The sequence below is a fragment of the Pygocentrus nattereri genome, chromosome 18, assembly GCF_015220715.1.
Source record: "Pygocentrus nattereri isolate fPygNat1 chromosome 18, fPygNat1.pri, whole genome shotgun sequence".
Lineage (NCBI taxonomy): Eukaryota > Metazoa > Chordata > Actinopteri > Characiformes > Serrasalmidae > Pygocentrus > Pygocentrus nattereri.
This window is the reverse complement of record NC_051228.1, coordinates 7586300-7610554: the sequence shown is the minus strand read 5'-3', so window position 1 is coordinate 7610554 and position 24255 is coordinate 7586300. Positions and strand designations below refer to the sequence as shown.

The 24255-nt window shown below is 42.1% G+C and overlaps 1 protein-coding gene across 6 annotated transcripts in view; it reads left to right on the top strand.

Moving 5' to 3' along the window:
• The window catches only part of msi2a (musashi RNA-binding protein 2a), a 362909-nt gene that overhangs the window by 292335 nt on the left and 46319 nt on the right, over positions 1-24255 (top strand). For all 6 annotated transcript variants that reach the window (XM_017711902.2, XM_017711900.2, XM_017711899.2 and 3 more), the window contains exons 9-10: positions 803-917; positions 8004-8078. In XM_017711902.2, coding sequence (XP_017567391.1) covers positions 803-917; positions 8004-8078 — 190 coding nt within the window. The remainder of the gene's footprint in view (positions 1-802; positions 918-8003; positions 8079-24255) is intronic.

The window sequence follows — 24255 nt, the reverse complement described above, 5'->3', positions numbered from 1 at the left end:
ACACATACACACAGAGCGAAGGCGCCCTCCTCCTGTCCCTCCATGACACTGAGTCTGCTGTCCGCTGGTGGACCACTTAGAGCTTCCACATATACGCACATATCAAGCATGTCAGTCAGAAACAGTGGGGGAGGGGGGTTCAGTATGTTACTGTCCAGCAGAGAGAGAGAGCGAGAGGGGGGCACAGAGTGGAGATCTTCTGCCTCAGAAGAAGCAAAGTGCTTTAAATAAAACAGCACAGACCCGAGGAAGTGTCTGCAGCGTCCTGAAGAGCACTTACAGTACTGAAAAAGAAACTGGGCCAGCTTGTTGGCTGTCTGCTAGGTCTTTAAAGGGAAATGCCACCACTTTTCCAAAAGTTCTGCAAAATGCAACTGTAACATTTTAGCAGAGCCTTTCAGAGTGATTTGGTATGAAATGCTCTGTTGTAGAGAAACATACAGAGTCAGCATTGTTCATAGTGGTGGTGATAGGAACCAGAGATCTGAAGCAACAATGTCTCAGTCACTAAGAAGCATATTCATAACCATTTCATGTAATAGCTTTCTGTGAGGGAGCTTTTAGAGGTGGATGTCTGGTTCCTATCACCCCCACTTACTGTAGGTTTCTCTAGAACAGAGCATTTCACATCAAACCACTGTTTGTTTAAAACCATGAGGCTTTTAATGAACTTCAGTTTTGGACTCTGTAAAATCTGGGTCATAGAGCAGCACTCTCCACAAACTCCATACTTGTTTGATTCTGTTGGCATGTAAACATGTTTATTCCGCTACTGATGCCTCTTCTCTGTCTGTGTCCACAGGTAGAGTGCAAGAAGGCCCAGCCGAAGGAGGTGATGTTCCCACCTGGGACACGGGGTCGGGCCAGGGGTCTCCCCTACACCATGGACGCCTTCATGCTGGGGATGGGCATGCTGAGTGAGTTCAGAATCACCCACAGCATCACACACTTTTATACTGATTACCCCTGGGTCATGTTCGGTGGTAAAATATTAGTGTTGAGAGCAGACGTAGAGCAGAGAGCAGCAGTGTTAATAATTTTAAGTAGCATTAGAGTAGAATTCCAGCTTTGAGTGCAGCTCGGCTTGACCCGCCATCCTTTAAGGCGCGTGGAAGAAAAGCTTCGAGAATGTTTTCCGTACTGGCACCCAAGTGGTGGAATGAACTCCCACTGGCTGTCCGTACAGCAGAGTCTCTTGCTGTCTTCAAACACACACTGAAGACACATCTCTTTATATAGCACTTAAATAGCACTGAATTAAGTATTGACTGCAATATATTGTGCTGCACTTATATATTATATTTTATTGTATTGCTCAGAGTTCTGTGTTCAACTCTGTTCCTTTATCTCTGGGTATCTACAGTGACTTTGTTTCTAGCAGTATCTGAGCTCAGGACTGTCTTTTTATCTAAGCTATTGGTAACTAGCAAAGATACTTTCTCTAGATAGACAAAGCACTTCTTGTAAGTCGCTCTGGATAAGAGCGTCTGCTAAATGCTGTAATTGTAAATGGTTAAGTGATATCGCTGCTGTCAGGACAAAAAAAACCTTCAAAAATTCTCCATTTTTTCATGCTTCAGGTTTTGACATCATTAGAAAATGCCTTTTATATTGTGTGTAAATTTAATCAAGGATGGAACAAAAGAAATGACTTGGAAAAAATTCCTTCTCCTGTAAAGATATCATTTTGGAGATACAACATTTTGTTCTCACTACAGCGAAACTCTCCATAATTTCAGCATTAACAACAGCTGCTTTGCTGCTGGTTTATGGTACCTTTATTTTATAATTTTACCAAAACATACTTCAGACATGCACTATCAATATCAAAAACAGCTTGATTTCAATAATTATTGCTATTGTTTTATCATCCAGGCCTAGTATGAATAGAGAAGATCTCACACACTATATAAGCATGTCTGCTTCTTGCAGTGAGGTGTTCCAACAGCCATGCCAAATTATTAGTGCTGGGTCTTTTCCACTGCTCTCTGATGGGCTTTTAAATAGCCTTTACTGAGCTTGACCAAAAGTCAACAGGGCTGGCATTAAGTAGCCCAGCTTTCAGTAATATGTAAAGAAATTGCTTAATAAACTAGCCTGAAAGTAAAAAAAAGGGAGATGTCTCCCCACTTCCTATTGAAAAAGTGCAAAAAACAGATTAGACATCCGACAGCAGGAGTAACTGAAGATAGGCCCCTCTCCCTCTCGCAGTGCATCGCTCCCCCACTTCACTGTGAAATTTTAATATGAAAGTGGTGGTGATGGGAACCAGGGGTCACAAAGTCTACAGCACAAATACAGCCCCTTTATTTACAATCCAAAAAATCATACTGTTTTATGTTTTGTACCACTAATTTAATCTAAAGATCCATGAATATTTATCAAATATAACTTAGTTTCCTATAAAAAGCACTACTAGCTAGTTTAGTACTTGGGGAGCAATATGCAGATTTGGTACTGCCCCAGAAATTTTGTTTGCATGTCGGCCCTGTCAAGAAGAGATCTCAAACGCAGAATGAGATGCTTATGGGCTGTATGACATTCGAGGTCCCACCTGATTGGCTGTTTGACACTTTGGGCCCTTTAACCATTGGTTAGCCCTCAGATTGGGGTCACTTCATATGGACGTGAGCCCAGTGAGGCAGGCCGGTCGCCTCTGGCCTCGCGCCCAGCCGAGTACCGTCTGCATTACCGGCGCAAATGAAGAGGAAAATTGGGGTAATGTTCTATTAGGGGTTCACCAGTCCATCTGCCTGACCTCTGCTCTGGCTAATGACAGCGCCGCAGAATCTCAGAAGCCGCTAGCAGCTTCAGATTCGCAACCGAGGCTTCCACTTCATCATCCCCATCCCTAGAACGCGTGCACACATCTGCATACCCACACGAACGCCCACTGCCAAGTTCACTCGCCAGCCACACAGAGGAGGTGACCCTAAAATGAACGGGAGGCGGATTAATATCCTTCAGAGGGAGCGGCACACAAGCAGCAGTATGTAAATGGCAGTCTGGTCAGATTGAACTTTTAACAAGCCGCGTGAACTTTTCAGAAGTTCTTATGGATCAACGCTCAGCTGTGGAAGAGCAAGAGAGAGAGAGAGAGCTGGAGAGAGAACGAGAGAGAGAGTCTGTGGAGTGCTCATGTGAAAATATTAACTCCAGACTTATCCACACTCGCTCTTATCTAAATGAAATTGGAAAACGCAGGACAGCGCGACATAACTTAGTATAATTTGCATTTGAAGAAAAAAAGGGAGGGGGAAAAAAAGGCAGCTGAAGATCAGGGCTCATTATTTAAGGAACTGTAGGTTTCCTTCCATGCCTGATCTCATTAAAACTCCCTCCCCAGCTCCTTTGTTTACCACTCTTAATCGAGCCATTTATCTTTATTGTGTTGTGCCGCATGTATGTTTGCCGAAATTAATACACATTTGAGCTGGTGCAAAGTATGGGTGTACCAGATGGATAATTGATTTTAAAGTGAATCAGAACTGTTGAGCCATAAAATAGGTGCATTAGCATGCATATTAATAACGTGAGGAAGAGGAGGGCCAGACAGCGGCAACAGCAGCAGCCAATGACTGTGACAGGATTTATTTACCCACCATGCACCAGGGAAGGGGGCTGCTGGGGGGATTACAATGTGTTCTTGACATCCCTTGCCTTTCTCAAATGTCTACCTGAATGTCTCTCTCCCTCCTTTTTTCTCTCTCACGCTACTGAGATCTTCCTCCACTGCTCATTTTTAAATGCTGTCACAATGAGGTTCAGTTGCGAGGATGCTCCATGCTTCTCTTTACACTCACTGTCCAGTTTATGAAACACCTATGTAATACTGTGCAAAAGTCAAAGACCACACTTTATTTATTCACTAATTAAATAATTATCAGGCTAAATAACCATTAAGTATAACTCATTCATTTTTCCGGGTCAGGAAACAAAGCAGAAACCATACATTTAGCATGTAATTATACAAAAACTCAACAACTAAATATATTTTATTCAGTATGGTTTGGACATGTGTTGAGGAAGAATAGTGGATATATTGGGCAAAGAATGTTGGAGATGGAGCTGCCGGGTAGAAGGAGAAGAGGTAGACCTCAGAGAAGGTTTATGGATGTAGTGAAGGTGGACATGGAGATGTTGGTGTGAAAGTAGAGGAGGCAGTGGATAGGGCAAGATGGAGGCAGATGATCCGCTGTGGCGACCCCTAAAGGGAGCAGCCGAAAGAAGAAGAAGAAGACTGTAGGTCCACTATATATGTGTACAGTTATAAGCTGTAGCCCATAGCACAATTTATCATTCCTTATTGGTCAGTTGCTGACCACGAGGCTGCTGTTCACCAGATGTTATCTGCGTGGTGGAGCATTCTAGTAGTAGCACGGTAGTTTGTGTGTGTGGTGCTGGTATGAGTGTATTAGACACAGCGATGTCACTGGGGTTTTACACACATTGGCGTTGCTGCTAGGTTGAGAGTGGTCCACCACCCAGAAAGATCCAGCCAGCAGTAACTATGTGGTCAGAAACTGACCACGGATTAAGGGCTAGAGGATCACTAATGCAAATTAACCAGATCCGTTAGTTACAGTCGCTAACTGCACACCAGCAAGGTGGAGCTACAAGGGTAGAGGTTTCTAATAAAGTGGCCAGTAGAGAAGGCTCTTTTCCTTCACTTTTCCTCTCTCCCCATCCTTCCCTCCCACCTCGTACGCCCCCAGTGAGCAGCTTCTCCCGGCCCACTCTGGGATTAAATTGAACTTTGTCATGGGCAACAAACTGGAGTTTGATATTCATTCGCCAGGCGAACATGTCGGCTCAGCTTGTCTGCCCCGAGATTGGACGAGTCACTCCGTAACCGAGGGTCGACCAGTCTGCCCTTTCTACTAATGCTGTCGCTAAAACTCTCTTCCGCTGACCCGAGACCAGTTTTGTGATTTATTTTCTAATGATTGTGGCTGGGCTGTGATTAGAGGAGACCGATCCTGAAAGGGCAGCTCCACAGTAGAGGGTTTAAACATGCAGGACAGGCCCTCCCCTGCCCCCCCAACCCCTCCGAGGCCTATTAGCACTGATCTACTGTGGCTTATGCAGATAGCGTTGTCTTAGCAGGTTAGCACAGCCGCACCCGCAGCCATCATCCCTTCTGCTGCTCTTTGGGGGTGACACGCTTTAGCCAGAGCTGTGTGCCGAAATGTCAGTGAATGTAGCCTGAGGCCAAGAAGCACACACACAGTCACCACTGCTTAGCAAGTCTTTCACTGGACACCTCCGACTAGCCATGACCGCTCCCTCGTGCTGAAGGGGCCAGTGATTTTACAGTGGTGGCAAATAGCCAAAAAAAATAGCGTACAGTAATCTTTTTCTGCTGTCTATTTCATAGACAGAAGTAAACTATGAAAATGAGCATCAGCCTGAAACCTTTGAAGGCTAGTGTTATTATAGTCTATATTGCTATACCATGTAAATTACACTACATAATTTCACAATTGCTTAGTTAATTATATAGTTACATAATTCATTTTTAAACTTAATTTACATTCATTCAGCAGGCTTGAGTGTGTACATCTATAAAATAATGACTAAAACTTGGCAAAATGTAAAGAATGTTTTTTTTTAATGCCAAACAAGATTAGTAAGTGGTCAGGATCCCCACACAGCAGGTGTTATTTGGATGGTCGATCATTCTCAGCACTGCGGTGATTCTGAAGTCATGGTGGTGTGCTGTGCTAGTACAAGTGGATCAGACACAGCAGTGCTGCTGGAGCTTATATACACCTCAGTGTCGCTGCTGGATCGAGAACCCAAAATATCCAGCCAACAGCTTTACGTAGGCAGTATCCAGTCACCACTGATGAAGGACTAGAGGATGACCAACACAAACTGTGCAGCATGTAGAGTTCTGTCTCTGACTTTACATCTACAAGGTGGACCAACAAGTTAGGAGTGTCTAACAGAGTGGACAGTGAGTGTTTAAGAACTCCAGCAGCACTGCTGTGTCTGATCCACTCACACCAGCACAACACACTCTAACCCAACATCACATCAGTGTCACTGCTGAGAATGATCCACAACCCAAATAGTACCTTCTCTGTGGTGGTCCTGTGGGGGTCTTGACCATTAGAGAGCAGGTTGAAAGGGACTAACAGAGTATGCAGAGAAACAGATGGACTACAGTCGGTTATTGTAGAGCTACAAAGTGCATTTATATGGTAAATGGAGCTGATGAGGTGGGCAATCAGTGTAGACACAAGGAGGTGGTTTTAATGTTATGTATAAACTTTTCATCATGTTTTTCTTGTTCATCTTGTTTGGCACATATTGTGACCAATGCGAGGGTGGAAACCTTTAGTATTCAAACCTTTAGAAGCTGCAGTCATCGCAAGTGTTAACAGAACCATCGCTCAGCTCCGCCCCCTTCCTGTGCTGTACGAGGAGGATCTCTCTATTACAGTGTGAGCCACTTCATCCCTGCAGGTTCTTTAAAGCCCCAGCCGTGAGCTGTGTGTACGCCTGTGTGAGTGGCTCCATGAATATGAATGCCTGCCATTGTACATATTCAAAGCGTCAGCGAGGCTGCGGCGTGTTTATGAAGCGCCGTGTTTTTTACAGGCCCGTCTGCCAGATTTTATTTACCACGCTTCCTCCTTGCTTGCTCACTCACTGCTTGGCTTGTGAGCTTTTTCAAGCTTTTCTCTTTTTTTCCACTTCCTTTTGGACAACAAAATCAATAAAGCATGTAAATAAAAAAAATATATAAAAAAAGGCCAAGAATAACTTATTTGCTAGAGTATCAACAAAAACAGTGCAGCGTGTCTCTTGGCGGCTCCAGTGAAGGAGAGCAGATGGCAGAGAAATTCCCTCATGACGCATTCTGATTTAAGCTTTTCTGCGTTTGCTTGCAAACATACCGTCGTAATATTCATTTTCATTTGGAGGAGCTGAAGCTCATAATGGTGTAGTTGTCTGAGCCAATATGGATAACTGAGTGTTTCCTCTCTGTCTCTGGCAATGTATCTATCGCTCTCTCTCTCTCTCTCTTTCATTCGTTCTCTTTCCTATTCATTCTATCCCTCCCCCATTTCTTTCCAGCCCTCCTGTCCCTCACTTTCTCTCCTTTCTTTCCTGTTCTCTCTCTTCTACTTCTCTCTATAACTCCTTTTCTTTCTCTCCTCTCCCTCTCAGTTTCTCTTTAACTCTCTTTCCCCTCTCACTTACTTGCTCTGACCCCCTTTGTTGCTCTCATTTTTCTCTCTCTTTCCTTTTATCACTGCTTTTTTCTCTTCCTCCTTTTTCTCTCTATCTTTCTCTCATGTCTTACTCTCTGTCTTTCTCTATCACTGTCTGGTTTCTCTATCTCTTTCTTGGTCATTCTTACTCTTTTTCACTCTTATTCTCTTTTCTCCTCCTCTTTTTCCCTCTTTGTCTCTCTTTTTCTGTCACCCTCTACTTCTCTCTCTTTCTCTCCTTTTTTTCTGTCTCCCTCTCCTTCCTCCCTTTTTTCTTTCTCGCACTTTCCAACTCTGACTTTTTCTCTTTTATTAATGCGCTTTTTCTTTCCTCTCCCTTTCTCTTTCTCTCTACCTCTCCTTCCTTCTTTCCTCTCCTTTCTTTCTTCCTTTCTATGTCTCTTATTCTCTACTTTTTCATTATTCTCTCTGTATTTATCTCTCACTCTCATTCCTTTTCTTTCTCTCTCTCTCTCTCTCTGTTTCTCTTTCGGTCTTTCTAACTACCACTTTGCTCTCTCTCTCTTGCTCTCTCTCCCTCTCTCTCGCCTCCATACCCTCCCTCTTCTCTGTTGATTAGCTTGGCCCAGAATAGCAGGCAATCGATCAATGGTGGTAAGAATAGCTCATGCTGGGTGTTTTTGCCCCCCTCCAATCCCCTGACCGCTACCCCTCCTACCGCTGCAGGCATGTGGAGTCACAAAAAATGGAGTGGCAGTTGTGTTTTTTCTTCTTCTGAGGAGTCACCTGAGCTCTTTTTCCCCTCTGTGTGTTTCCCAGGTTATCCGAACATTGTTGCGACGTACGGCCGTGGATACACTGGATTTGCCCCCAGCTACAGCTACCAGTTTCCCGGTAAGTGAGCGAATGGCCAGCATGTCATATTAATGCAAATAAATGCACACATGCAGTTGTTAAATTCATGAGCACACTTCAGTGACATTTTCTCACTGGTGTTTCATTCAGGCTGGGTTACAGCCATGCACAAATGAGGCCGTATACAGTAAATGTATAGTTTCAGTCAAAAGTTTGGACATGCCTACAAATAGAAAAAAATCATGTGCAGTACTGTGAAAAAATCAGAGACCATCCATCATTTATTTAATTTCCTGTCCAAACAGCAGTTAGCCCCTTTATTATTCAGTAACTACAAGGACTCCAGTGCAAACTTTTTTCCTTCCCTATGCTTTATTTGTTTATATATCTAGAAATACCTCCTGAAAAATTAATAAATAAGTAGAAGCAGCACTTCAGTGTCTGATCCACTCATACCAGCACAACACACAGTAACACACCACCACTGCAGTGCTGAGCGGAGCTGCGGCCTGACCAAACACGCCCAGATTAGGAGTTTGTGTATCTCTGTGTGTGGTGTGAAGGTAAGAGCAGTGGGGGTCCAGCAGCGGGTGAGATGCCGGGGCAGATACATACCCATCCTCCCCACCTGTTGATTTCATGCTTTATTTAAGCCCTTTCTACACACGCCCGTTCGCTGCTCCAGACATCAGTGGCCCAGCTGATAAGCTCGAATGGGAAATGTCTGACAGCAGCTCACATCTCCGTAATGGGTTTTTCTCCTGTGTGTGTGTGTGTGTGTTGTGTGTGTGTGTGTGTGTGTGTGTGTGTGTGTGTGTGTGTGTGTGTGTGTGTGTGTGTGTGTGTGTGTGAGTGTGTGTGAGGCTATGAGGGATGGATGTGAGGATTTTGATTGATACTGGTCTTACCTTCCCACGTTCAGGCTTAATGATTTATAGGCACTACTAGAGGTTGGAAAGCATACCAATAAGAATACTGTTGGAGTTAAAGCTGTTGGCTCTCTCTCCGCGGCCTCGGGTTTAGGGGTGGGTGATATAACGATATATTCATGTTTCTGTGATACATTTCGTTACAATACACTTTCCAGAGTGTGGCTGGGGTCTATACTTTTAGAACACTGAACTGCATGGATCACAAAAAATAGAGTTTGTAAACAACAATAACCATAAACTGTGGAGTAACAAGTGTAGCTAACTGGATGGCAGTTCATTGAGACAAGATCTTATCTTTACCTTATTTTTACACAGTGCTTGTTTTTTGTGTTCTTGTTTCTTCTTACTTTTTTATAAATGTAGAATCACTGGAGCCAGCCCAAATAATGTAAATACTCAAGTATGTTATCATTATATTCAAATTCAATTCTATAATTAGCACGGTAGCCTAAACTACAACACATGTCCATCAGCAAAGGCCTTTAAAATGGACAGTGATTGCTAATATGTGGAAAATGTTAACAATAAAAAGTTGTAGCTGATTCAGTTTAGAGCGCAACAAACTGCTTTGCTTTTTGCAAACTGCATAAGCCTTAAACCAGATTTAAACCTGTTTGCTGTAGTGAGCTCTGACAGTGGAGAAGGATCATCACTGCTGCTGCTTCCAGGTTGGTCTTCCTTGCGTTCAGATGACCCTGTAGCTCCAAAAGCTCCTCAAACCTCTCCACCTCTCCACAAGCTCGCCACTCTTTGTTGCCTCTCTGCTGCTTCCATGATAAAAAACAGCAAACTAGCCAAATAAAATACATGAATAAAATAAAGGCAACTAACTAAAACTAATTCTCTACACACTGATTCATAAATGCTATACAAGTGATGTATGTGACTGTATTTAAACAGCAATCACAGCTTCTCTAGCAATACAGGCCATGTGAGCAGCTGGGCTTCAGCCTATTAATATATTGTTGATAGTAGACATATCTTGAATTGCAGTAACAAACAATACCCCTAAATTACGAGGTGTAATTATTATTGTTTAAGGGAAAGTTTCAGGTACTACTTTGGAAATACCTCTGAGTATTCCAAGGATGTAACATTCTTTTTTACATTATCGCATTGCGAAAATTTAACAGCACAATAATTACCTGACTTTTAACCATGGCTTATGATATTGTCATGATATATTAAGGAAAAAAAGACCACGTGTTTAAGATAATACATGTCGCTTTCTGAATGTGATTTTTGAATAGCAGTAAGGTGGTTAAACATTTAGCGATTTCTGTCTTAAATGATTTTCTAGAATCCTGTCTTTCAACAGTCTTAAGCCTTGGGTTCACTGCATGACTTTTAAAGTCTGACTATAAAAAGACTGGGCGTCTCGCACTATCAGACTGTTCTTGCAGATTTTTTGGGGGGACTGAAATATTGGGTATCACACACTAAACGACTATGATCACACAGTACTCAATTTTCAAGCTTTTGCAAAACTCAGAGCTCAGTGAACTCACGCAAACTCGCGTGCATTCACGTGAACTCTCGCGTTCTCCCATTACTAGGAGACCCAACTAAACAAATGCGGAGCTGCTGCTGTTTTCTCTGCCGTTTCTCTGCCGCAGTAAAAAAGCAGCACATAAATATGTTTAAGGGTTGATGGATTTTAAATTGTGATCAGTTTGGTATTTTTAGAGTATTAAACTTACTTAAACTCGATTGTGCTCGTGCCTTAAACTCATTAAAAAGCTTTGCTCCACACATTTTTTCTTTGTTTACCTGCTGTGTTTTCTTCTTTCGCGCTCTCAGTCTTCATTGGCTCTCAGTCTTCATTGGCTGTTGCCGGAGTCCATTCAGATTGAGTCATTGACCAGTTTATGCCAGTAGATTTCGCTCAGAGTCAGGTCGAAAAAACATCAAGCACGTTTGATAAACTTTGACTGGTCTGAAACGCAATCTGGAGTCGCACACTACTCGATTCTCTCTCCAACTGTCGACTCTGTCTGACATAAAAAGATCAGCAGACTGGAGCTGACCAGCACAGGCTGAGCCAGACTGAGAATCAGGTCTAAAATCGGGGTAAAAGTCTTGTAGTATAAGCCCGGCTTTAATGGGCATTGCCTCTTTTTTCTGGCAGGGTGGTGTACACCTTGCTATTATAGATACTGTAGAGTGTGAAAGGGTAGCATTGCAATATTTACCCTGAGCTGTGAACACCTCTACAAACATAATGATAACAATGTTAAGTTAGAGGAATTTCACACCTTATTATTGAAGATTGGCACATGTCTAATCATGATTTTTATATATATATATATATATATATATATATATATATATATATATATATATATATATATATATAATATAAAATATTTATCATGAAAATGCCTCAAGGATTGTAATGTATTTTTGCCTTACCTTTTGCACCCTTACTCAGCTTTCTAGCACTATGCACTTGTTTTCTTGATACAAAAAAAGGAGTTCAGCACTAACTGCCTCAGACATGGCCTAAACATTTTGGTCCGCATTTCAGTCTTTCAGTGAAGTGCTTCAAATTGTGGCAAACTCTAGTAGAAGCGTCAAAGCAAACTCCTATATGTGCAGTTTAGCTTGCCGATTGACCCAAGCAATTAAGGCCTCGTTCTTTTCCAAGCGTCTGTCTGTCTAGCTGCCTGAGGAGGGCTAATTGGCAACTCTTTCAGCGCAGGGTAGAGTAAAGAAGCCATGAAAAGCAAAAATCCTCGAGCAGCGTATCGATCATTCTGTCCCAGCCGTTTAAAAAGCAAAGCGAAATGTAGAATTTTATATACAAGTGGGATAAAGGAGGAGGGAGAGCCTGAGGAGAAGTGTGTGTGGGATGGAGGGATAATAAAGGAGTGTAAATTGGATGGCACTAGAGAAGGTGCTGGTGTGACTAAGCCGAGTGAGAGAGAGTGTGAGTGAGTGTGCTGAAGCAGGAGTAGGAGGCTTGCTGACATTACTGACATTAACCCTGGTGTAAATGAGACTAGGTTAACGCCATTATCGTCAGTGAGCATGGGACTGACTGAGGTTAATGGCTTTAACATCAGCAGACGTAAGCCTGGGTAGAGTAAGCGTCAGTAGTGTCAGCACACATTAGCATGACTAGAGTTAGCCCCAGTAACTTCGGTAAACATTAGCATGACCAGGCGTACCATAATGCATCACAAAATCAGTAGTGGCGGTGAGCAGCATGAGGAGGGGGTTAATGTCAGTAATGTCAGCCAGCGTTAACATGACTAGGGTTAGCATCAGTTACAAGAGCAAACGTTAGCATTAGCTGCTCTGCCATCTTTATTGTCATCAAGCTTAACAGCAGAGAAAAAAAATGGTCAGTGATTTTTTTTTTGTCGCCACTGAAAGTTCACAAAAATCAAACGGGGGTGAATAAAATAACGTCTCATTTTTACGCCGTCCAAAAAACCACATTCAGTGTTCAAGATATTATCAGTTATTCACATGCTTGAACTCATTTACTGTCACCTAAATAAAGTTCAGCCTTAAATGTCAGTGACCTTAACAAGCATTAGCAGGACTACGGTTAATGTTAGTAACGTCAGAAAACATTAGCAGGACTACGGTTAATGTTAGTAACGTCAGAAAACATTAGCATGACTACGGTTAATGTTAGTAACGTCAGAAAACATTAGCAGGACTACGGTTAATGTTAGTAAGATCAGAAAACATTAGCAGGACTACGGTTAATGTTAGTAACGTCAGAAAACATCAGCAGGACTACGGTTAATATTAGTAACGTCAGAAAACATCAGCATGACTACGGTTAATGTTAGTAACGTCAGAAAACATTAGCATGACTACGGTTAATGTTAGTAAGATCAGAAAACATTAGCAGGACTACGGTTAATGTTAGTAACGTCAGAAAACATTAGCAGGACTACGGTTAATGTTAGTAACGTCAGAAAACATTAGCATGACTACGGTTAATGTTAGTAACGTCAGAAAACATTAGCATGACTACGGTTAATGTTAGTAAGATCAGAAAACATTAGCAGGACTACGGTTAATGTTAGTAACGTCATAAAACATTAGCAGGACTACGGTTAATGTTAGTAACGTCAGAAAACATTAGCATGACTACGGTTAATGTTAGTAACATCAGAAAACATTAGCAGGACTACGGTTAATGTTAGTAACGTCAGAAAACATTAGCAGGACTACGGTTAATGTTAGTAACGTCAGAAAACATTAGCATGACTACGGTTAATGTTAGTAACGTCAGAAAACATTAGCATGACTACGGTTAATGTTAGTAAGATCAGAAAACATTAGCATGACTACGGTTAATGTTAGTAAGATCAGAAAACATTAGCATGACTACGGTTAATGTTAGTAAGATCAGAAAACATTAGCATGACTACGGTTAATGTTAGTAACGTCAGAAAACATTAGCATGACTACGGTTAATGTTAGTAAGATCAGAAAACATTAGCATGACTACGGTTAATGTTAGTAACGTCAGAAAACATTAGCATGACTACGGTTAATGTTAGTAACGTCAGAAAACATTAGCAGGACTACGGTTAATGTTAGTAACGTCAGAAAACATTAGCATGACTACGGTTAATGTTAGTAACGTCAGAAAACATTAGCATGACTACGGTTAATGTTAGTAACGTCAGAAAACATTAGCATGACTACGGTTAATGTTTGTAACGTCAGAAAACATCAGCAGGACTACGGTTAATGTTAGTAACGTCAGAAAACATTAGCATGACTACGGTTAATGTTAGTAACGTCAGAAAACATTAGCATGACTACGGTTAATGTTAGTAACGTCAGAAAACATTAGCATGACTACGGTTAATGTTAGTAAGATCAGAAAACATTAGCATGACTACGGTTAATGTTAGTAAGATCAGAAAACATTAGCATGACTACGGTTAATGTTAGTAACGTCAGAAAACATTAGCATGACTACGGTTAATGTTAGTAACGTCAGAAAACATTAGCAGGACTACGGTTAATGTTAGTAAGATCAGAAAACATTAGCATGACTACGGTTAATGTTAGTAACGTCAGAAAACATTAACAGGACTACGGTTAATGTTAGTAACGTCAGAAAACATTAGCAGGACTACGGTTAATGTTAGTAAGATCAGAAAACATTAGCATGACTACGGTTAATGTTAGTAAGATCAGAAAACATTAGCAGGACTACGGTTAATGTTAGTAACGTCAGAAAACATTAGCAGGACTACGGTTAATGTTAGTAAGATCAGAAAACATTAGCAGGACTACGGTTAATGTTAGTAACGTCAGAAAACATTAGCAGGACTATGGTTAATGTTAGTAACGTCAGAAAACATTAGCATGACTACGGTTAATGTTAGTAAGATCAGAAAACATTAGCAGGACTACGGTTAATGTTAGTAACGTCAGAAAACATTAGCAGGAATACGGTTAATGTTAGTAAGATCAGAAAACATTAGCAGGACTACGGTTAATGTTAGTAACGTCAGAAAACATTAGCAGGACTACGGTTAATGTTAGTAAGATCAGAAAACATTAGCATGACTACGGTTAATGTTAGTAAGATCAGAAAACATTAGCATGACTACGGTTAATGTTAGTAACGTCAGAAAACATTAGCAGGACTACGGTTAATGTTAGTAATGTCAGAAAACATTAGCATGACTACGGTTAATGTTAGTAACGTCAGAAAACATTAGCAGGACTAAGCAATGTCAGTAAATGTTAGCATGACTATAGTTAACATCAGTAACATCAGCATACGTCAGAATGAATACAGTATTGTCTACAAGGGTAGCAAACGTTAGCATGACTATGTGGTTAACGTCAGTGTAGTGAACTAATGCTATGTTAATAACCTCTGCAGCTGTTAGTATAAGTAGTTTTAACATCACCTGCATGCATTAGCATGACTAGAGTTAGTTAGTAAGGTCAGTAACTATAACTATGGTTAATATATTAATGACAGCAAGTGTTACCATATTAAGCCTAGTCAGTAACATCAAAAAACATTAGCAGCAGTTGTTAGCATAGCTACAAATAACAGTAGTATAACATTAGTAACATCCTCCAGAGTCACTGTAAGAGGAGAAGACAGTTTACTAATTGAAATATAATGCTCAACATTTCTGAGGATGCCCTTCAATAAGAGGAGCCAATTGAATGACTTTTGTGATATTTCAGCCAAAATTGTTTGTCAGGTATTTCTAAAATAAAAAGGTAAGCTTGGCTCTCAGTATAGGGTTTTGTAGGCCTCCTTCCATTCAAGTGGATAGCAGCTGGTCTTCTATGACTGGAAATAACTGCCTGGGGACCAAGATTGCCACAGAGTGGACACACTTACTGACAGGGACATGGCGTCACTAAGCACTAGCATGACGAAGGGTTAATGTCAGTAAAGACAGGAAGTGTTAACATGAGTGGGGTAGCTCCACCCCCTGTCCTTTTACTAATGCTACACAGCGAGCCCCCAGCAGCCCTCTCTGGTCCGCTCTGCTGCTTTTAAATGCCTGTTAGGCCTCCATTAGGCCTGCACACCACTCTCGTTCAGTTTCCCTCTAAAGCAGCTTGAAAAGATGAAAGTGTTGTCCTCCGGGGAAACTTACTCCCTTTTTTTCTTAGTACAATTACATCTCTCATTGTCTCTCTGTCTCTCTCTCTCTCTCTCTCTCTCTGTCTCTCTCTCACTCACTCTCTCTCACTCTCTTTCTCTCTCTCTCTCTGTCTCTCTCTCTCACTTTATCTCTCTCAGTCTCTCTCACTCTCTTACTTTCTCACTCTCTCTCACACACACTCTCTCTCTGTCTCTCTCTTTCTGTCTCTTTCTCACTCTCACTCTCTCTCTCTCTCTCTCTCTCTCTCTCATTCTCTCAGTGTAGAGCTACATACAATATGGGAACCATCAGAAGTTATTCTGCTATACATTTGACTGGAATTGCTGGATCGCTGGCAAGACTCTTTGGCTTGATAGGGTTAATCTGTTCTATACATTCCCTGACAATCTACTGGAAGGCTAGAAAGGCAGACAGATAGCATTTAGTTCAGTGACAGTAGACTAGCTCCTGCTGAACAGTGCTAGTACTGTGTTAGCTTCAGTCTCAGGGCTAATCCCCCTGGCTTTGCCCCAATAAGACCCCTATCTCTCGCAGGCGCTGGGGCGCCGTGTGTGTATGTTTGTAGCCCCACGGTGGGCTGATCAGTGACCTTGCTGTAGCGCGGCGAAGGTGAGAGTGTATGGAGCCGCTGGCTGCAGCTCGGGGGGATTTGTGCTAATCTGGGCTGTGGGGGGAGGTTAAAGATTGACTCTGGTCAAAGGAGTGGAGCTCATTTTGTTTCGAAGCGCCCGCTCTAAGCCTCGTCTGAGGGGGATGATTGAGAGGCGTGTGTGTGTGTGTGTGTGTGTGTGTGTGTGTGTGTAGATGCTCCTTCTGTTCCCTGTCAATGAGGGAGAAGCACTCCATTTTTATGGACCACCCATATACTTTAGGAGCTCAGCTTCCAAAGAATGAAAGGCATCTGTATCATTTCTTATCACTCACTATATATTAATGCAGTTTTCAATGCTAAGTGGTATATATAATTCACAGAAGTGTAACGATTTACAACATTCCTAATTCAGTTTGATACGATACAGTGGTGCCTCAATTCAGTAGATTTTTCAATACAGAAAAAATAACTAAGTATCAGTCTAATTTTATTAATGTTTTCTTTTCAGTTTATTAGGGCTTCCAGCACTATAGCCAAAGGCGAATATGTTAGCCCTGAGCTGATACATGGTTACAGGGAATGTGCTCTTTTTCTTTTTTTGTGGCGAGGAGGACATGGTGCTTTCAGAAGGAGTTCAGGACTATTTTCATTTTTATAATTCATGCAATATTATCTGTATAAAACTATATTTTGAATATACTCTTTGATACCTGTGTGTATTGAAGGCCAGTACTGAACAATACAATATGATATGCTGTATTGCGACACACCTAATTATTAAGAGTGGCAAAATATGATATAGCAAAAAAAATAACATTGCTATACTGAAAGTTATTTTCACAACATATGTATCACAATTTTTCATTTTTTCTGAGATTTGCTAACAAATTAGAAAAGACAACAACTTGGTAAATAGAAGTGATGGATGATGTGAATGGCTGGTGACACTAGAATAATGATAGTTTATAAGACCTCTATTAGCTCTTAGTCCACTTACAATTAACTAATAATGAACTAATGAGGTATCTAGGTGTTAATGAATAACTTTAAAATGAATTCAGTGTGTTGTCACTGGTTTTACACACACACACACACACACACACAGGCCAGCAGAGAGCATGTGATGGTGACAAGGCTTTCTGTGCGTTCTGTAGCTGACTGTGTTGGCTCATCCAGGCTGTCACATACATCAGCCGGACGGCGGGCGGGGGGGCCTCCCTGTTTCTCTCTCCCTCTCTCTCTCACTGTCCCAGCATCTTCGCCCGTCCACAGCCAGTCTCACTCCCTCCTTCATCTTTATGAGACACTGCCTGACACTCCTGCAGCACTAAATCACCCCTCCGCTCTTTCGCACACCGTCTGTCTCTCTCTCTCTCCCTCCATCTCTCCATCTCTCTATCTCTCTCTGTCTTCCCGCACTGACAGTAAACAAGGAGCGAAAAACAGCGCAGAGACAAAAGGGGAATGAACGGCGAAAAGACAGGGACTGTAGCCCGCGAGAATCATTTTACTGTGGCACTGAGGTCGCACACACACATCTTGATCTCTCTCACACACACTCAAACACTCTCCCTCGGGGCTTGTTTGGTGTATTGCAGAGAGTTTCACCATGGGTTGGTGAAAAGTGGGAAAAAATAAGCCAGATTGCTATTGAATAATTGCATTATGATGGATAGAGAAAATACTTTAAGGACAGACTTGAATTGTAGCAGCTAACCGTGTTTACTTAAAGTCTAATGACCTCATGTTTGCTTGCCAGCTAGTTAGTGGTTCATGCTAATAATGTTACCTTATAAAATATATGGTAACCTCCCAAAAATCCCTTGCTACACTATCTGGCAAAAAATAATAAGAACAGCCCTCCTAATTATTGAATTCAGTTGCTTCTGCCCCAGAAATCACTATTAGGTGTATAAACTCAAGCACACAGCCATACAATCTCCATAGACAAACACTGGCAGTAGAAAAGGTTTAGTGACTTTGGATGTGGCACCGTCACAGAATGTCAACTTTGCCACAAGTCAGCTTATGAAATCTCTTTCCTGCTTCATATGCCCCATTTAACTGTAAGTGCTTTTATTGTGAAATGGAATCATCTAGGAGGAAAAATAACTTGGTCTCAAAGAGGTAGACACTGAGTGGGGGCAACATCAGCACAAGAACTGTGTCTCAGGAGCTTCATGAAATGGGCTACCATGGCCGAGGATCTGCACACAAGCCTAAGATCATTATGCACAATGCCAAGCATCAGCTGGAGTGGGGTACAGCATGCAGCCACTGGAGCAGTGGAAACATGTATCTAGAGTGATGAATACATGTGGCACCACCTGGCAATCTGATAAACGAATCTGTGTTTAGCAGATGCCAGGAGAACGCTATCTATCAGAATGCATAGTGCCAACAGGAAAGTTTGGTGGAGGAGGGATAATGGGCTGTGGCTGTTTTTTAGGGTTTGGGCCCCTTAATTCCAGTGAAGGGAAATCTTAATGCTACGGTATTTGAATCAGTTGTATGCTTTCATGTTTGTGGCAACAGTTTGAGGAAGGCCCTTTCCGATGCACAAAGTGAGCTCTGTAAAATTATTGCTTGACAAGTTTAGTGTTGAGGAACTCCAGTGGCTTGCACAGAGCCTTTGTAATGAACTGGAACGTGGATTGCAAGCCAGGCCTTCTCGTCCAACATCAGTACCTGCCATCACTTTGGTAACTTCAAGTTTATTTGGCAGTGCAGTGGCAGTTTGTCATGAGAAAACAGTGCCATAAAAAAATCCAGCAAAGGTGCTATTTTTTATTTTAAACTCAATTTATAACTATTTTTTAAAGTATATTAAGTCCCAAGCCGTGTACTAGCACACTAAATACTATGAAAAAACAGTGCCTTTAGAAGTGCATTTATCAGTGTAGTAGGCAAAGTATAGGAATGTGGTTTGGGATGCAATATTAGATCAGGCAGTGAGATGCAATCAACAGTCTAGCAGCTCCTGTTAAGCATTTCCAAGTGAACGTTTCAGGTATTTCCTGATTTAGGGTGCATTTATTGAGGTGAACTGGATGTCTACACATTTTTCTGTGACAAGGTGTTCTAAATCACCAGCTTTGTTTTTTTTTAATCTGATCAACTTATAAGGCACCTGAATGTAACTGCTGCACCATTTAAGGTGGAACAGTAAATTCCAGAAGCTTCAAATGAGAAGCCAACTCCAGCTTAATTGTTCAAGAGCTTTGGCAGCTTTAGTAGCCATTCTTTTAATCTTACTAGGGTTTTTTGGAGCCTGCATAAGTGTCCACATATCTTTTCATCTTTTTCATGGTCAGTGTGATCTATTTTGCTTGGCCTTCATCCACCTGCAGGATTGTAGCTGCAGCAATTGTGACGAGATGCACTCTATAAGCTATAAGAGCACAGACTTACAGCCAAAATGGAGGATGGGCCTTCTTAATGACATAATCGAATGCTGAATTAGTGCAGAAGTGACATTGATTCGCCACATTTAGAAATTAAGATTGATTTATTATGTTTATAACACATTCGACATGTTGTTAGAGCGCAGAAAATTCTTGAATATGAGGGCATATTTGCCTCTGCTTATCTCTGACACTGTCCGCTGTAGATAAGATGTGACATCACTCTGCTATTCCCTAGGTTTTTGTGACACGCTGCCACAGCTCTCCAACTTATTCACTCGCTCGCTCGGTCTCTCGCTCGCTTGCTCACTCACTCACTCAGAGGGCACAAAATGCATCACCCGGCTGCACCCCCTCTCCTTCATCAAAGGCTACGGCAAGAGCGGACCATACGCTGCGAGTGAGCCTTATTTGGCCGCTGTGAAGCGCTGTGCTGTCATTATGGAAATCAGCCATATGGCGGAAGCGTCGGGGAAGAGCCTGGCAGGACTCGTCCCAGAGACGCTTTTTACACACACACTCTCTCTCATCCACCAACCACCCCCCCACCCCCCAACACTCTCTCATCTCTCTCTCCACCATTCTGCTCACCTCTCATCTCTCTCTCCACCACTGCTGTATTAAGATCAGGCCTTTTGATGTGTGCATACGTACACGCACACATATACATGTGCACACGTGGGCATAAATAACGACAGCCTCTCAAGGTCACTTCTGTTTAAAGGACCTGAGCTGCCAGAAGTGAGCTTGGCACTAGAGGCGATTGTCTTTCACAGCCTTACATGTAGTTTTACACACGCATGTTTGTTTTTATAACTTGTTAGGACATGATGATCATACATATGTCCAAAAGGCTTTATATACTGTATCATCGCTGTCCAAAGAAAGCCATGCATCTCCATTTTTGTCGATTAAAATTTTTCTACATCATTTCAACACACCAGCTTTATGTTGTGTTAAATTTCATGATGAATGGACCGATACAAAAGCCTTAAAATCACTTGGAATAAAATCTCTTTACACTGACTAACATTGAAAGGTAAGAGTGTTTATGCCTTCTTCTGTAAAGTTACTATTTCTGAGATACTTGGTTTTCTTCAGACAGTGATGATATATTGTCACTCTCATAAGAAAACAGTTTTTTTATTGCTTATTTTTTTTACATTTGATAATGCTGCTGCTCTTTATATTGTGTAAACATGTGATGAATAGACCCATAAAAATGCTCCAAAATCTTGTTAAATTAACTTTCATTAACAGTTGAAAAGATTTGCTTTTTACTGTAAAGTTGTTTTTGTTAGCGCTGTGATGATATATTTATATCACTTATATACACTGCTCAAAAAATAAAGGGAACACTCAAATAACGCATCCTAGATCTGAATGAATGAAATATTCTCATTGAATACTTTGTTCTGTACAAAGTTGAATGTGCCGACAACAAAATCACACAAAAATCATCAATGGAAATCAAATTTATTAACCAATGGAGGCCTGGATTTGGAGTCACACACAAAAGTAAAGTGGAAAAACACACGACAGGCTGATCCAACTTTGATGTAATGTCCTTAAAACAAGTCAAAATGAGGCTCAGTATTGTGTGTGGCCTCCACGTGCCTGTATGACCTCCCTACAACGCCTGGGCATGCTCCTGATGAGGTGGCGGATGGTCTCCTGAGGGATCTCCTCCCAGACCTGGTCTAAAGCATCTGTCAACTCCTGGACAGTCTGTGGAGCAACGTGGCGTTGGTGGATGGAGCGAGACATGATGTCCCAGATGTGCTCAATCGGATTCAGGTCTGGGGAACGGGCGGGCCAGTCCATAGCTTCAATGCCTTCATCTTGCAGGAACTGCTGACACACTCCAGCCACATGAGGTCTAGCATTGTCCTGCATTAGGAGGAACCCATGGCCAACCGCACCAGCATATGGTCTCACAAGGGGTCTGAGGATCTCATCTCGGTACCTAATGGCCTTCAGGCTACCTCTGGTGAGCACATGGAGGGCTGTGCGGCCCTCCAAAGAAATGCCACCCCACACCATTACTGACCCACTGCCAAACCGGTCATACTGAAGGATGTTGCAGGCAGCAGATCACTCTCCACGGCATCTCCAGACTCGGTCATGTCTGTCACATGTGCTCAGTGTGAACCTGCTTTCATCTGTGAAGAGCACAGGGCGCCAGTTGCGAATTTGCCAATCCTGGTGTTCTCTGGCAAATGCCAAGCGTCCTGCACGGTGTTGGGCTGTGAGCACAATCCCCATCTGTGGACGTCGGGCCCTCATACCATCCTCATGGAGTCTGTTTCTAACCGTTTGTGCAGACACATGCACATTTGTGGCCTGCTGGAGGTCATTCTGCAGGGCTCTGGCAGTGCTCCTCCTGTTCTTCCTTGCACAGAGGCGGAGGTAGCAGTCCTGCTGCTCCTCCTACGGCCTCCTACACGTCTCCTGGTGTACTGGCCTGTCTCCTGGTAGTGCCTCCAGCCTCTGGACGCTACGCTGACAGACACAGCAAACCTTCTTGCCACAGCTCGCATTGATGTGCCATCCTGGATGAGCCGCACTACCTGAGCCCCTTGTGTGGGTTGTAGAGTCTCCTGCTACCACGAGTGTGAAAGCACCACCAACATTCAAAAGTGACCAAAACATCATCCAGAAAGCAGAAAGGTACTGAGAAGTGGTCTGTGGTCCCACCTGCAGAACCACTCCTTTATTGAGTGTGTCTTGCTAATCGCCAATAATTTCCACCTGTTGTCTGTTCCATTTGCACAAGAGCTGTGTTGTTTCCTAAGTGGACAGTTTGATTTCACAGAAGTTTGATTTACTTTGAGTTATATTGTGTTGTTTAAGTGTTCCCTTTTTTTTTTTTAGCAGTGTATATATATATATATATGTGTGTGTGTGTGTGTGTATATATATATATATATATGTATATGTATATATATATATATATATATATAATTTAATTTAATTTTTTTTACACATAATAATAATGTGTGCTATATATGTGTAGGTTAATATACACTATATTGGCAGAAGTATTCGCTCGCCTGCCTTCACACACATATGAACTTGAGTGACATCCCATTCTTAATTTATAGGGTTTAATATGATGTCGGCCCACCCTTTGCAGCTGTAACAGCTTCAACTCTTCTGGGAAGGCTTTCCACAAGGGTTAGGAGTGTGTTTATGGGAACTCTAATTCATCCCAAAGGTGTTCTATCAGGTTCAGGTCAGGAGTCTGTGCAGGCCAGTCAAATATCTCCACACCAAACTGGCTCATCCATGTCTTTATGGACCTTGCTTTGTGCACACCGTAATCCCCCCTCCACCAAACTTTACACTTAGCAAAATGCCAGTTGCCAGATGGAGAAGGGAGATTTGTCACTCCAGAGAACACGTCTCCACTGCTCTAGAGTCCAGTGGTGGCGCTTTACACCACTGCATTCAGTGCTTTGTATTGCGCTTGGTGATGTAAGGCTTGGATGCAGCTGCTCAGCCATGGAAACCCGTTCCATGAAGCTCTCTACGCTATTCTTGAGCTGATCTGAAGGTCACATGAAGTTTGGAGGTCTGTAGTGATTGACTCTGCAGAAAGTTGGTGACCTCTGCGTACTATGTGCCTTAGCATTCGCTGACCCCGCTCGTTCCCAATCGCTTCCACTTTATTATAGTTATAATACCACTGACAGTTGACTGTGGAATATTTAGTAGGAAAATGAGGAAATTTCACGACTGGACTTGCACAGGTAGTGTCTGATCACAGTACCACTCTGGAATTCACTGAGCTAGTGAGAGGAAGCCATTCTTTTACTAATGTCTGTAGAAGCAGTCTGCAGGCCTAGGTGCTTGGTTTTATACACCTGTGGCCATGGAAGTGATTGTAACATCTGAATTCAGTGATTTGGATGGGTGAGTGAATACTTTTGGAAATTTACTGTATATAATACTACGCTCTATATAAATTATCTATATATATGTACGTACTTATATATATATATATATATATATATATATATATATATATATATATATATTAATAATGCCCCATATATACTACATATATGCCTAACCCTCTTTAACGTCAGAAAACAACTGGAAACGGGTAATGTTGTTTTTTAATGTTTTACAAATTCAGAATTTTTTTTCCTGAAAATGATGTGCTTGTGTGTGTGTGTGTGTGTGTGTGTGTGTGTGTGTGTGTGTGTGTGTGTTTGTGTGTAAATGTGTGTGTGTGTGTGTGTGTGTGTAAGTGGTCTCTGATTTAGAGGAGTCTCCATCAACTCACACACTTTTTCACTCCTCACACATTTGGATGTGATGTCCTTACAGGTTTTAATGAGCACCCAGGCCCCTACAGAGCTGTGTGTGTGTGTGTGTGTGTGTGTGTGTTAGAGATGTTTCCTGTGTGCAGGCGTGTGTGAGCTTGCCTTGTTTGGGCTATCTCACGTTTCCCCACAGATGCCCTCTCAGTAGGGAAGCAGGGTGATGAAGGGAAGCTGTGGAGGGAGAGGAGCAAGAGGATGAAGAGCAGAAATGGTGTTTGTGTGTGTGTGTGTGTGTGTGTGTGTGTGTGTGTGTGTGTGTGTGTGTGTGTGTGTGTGTGTGTGTCTTTGTTTTCATACATTTTCAGGACAAAAATGTTCTGACTTCATGGGAAAAACA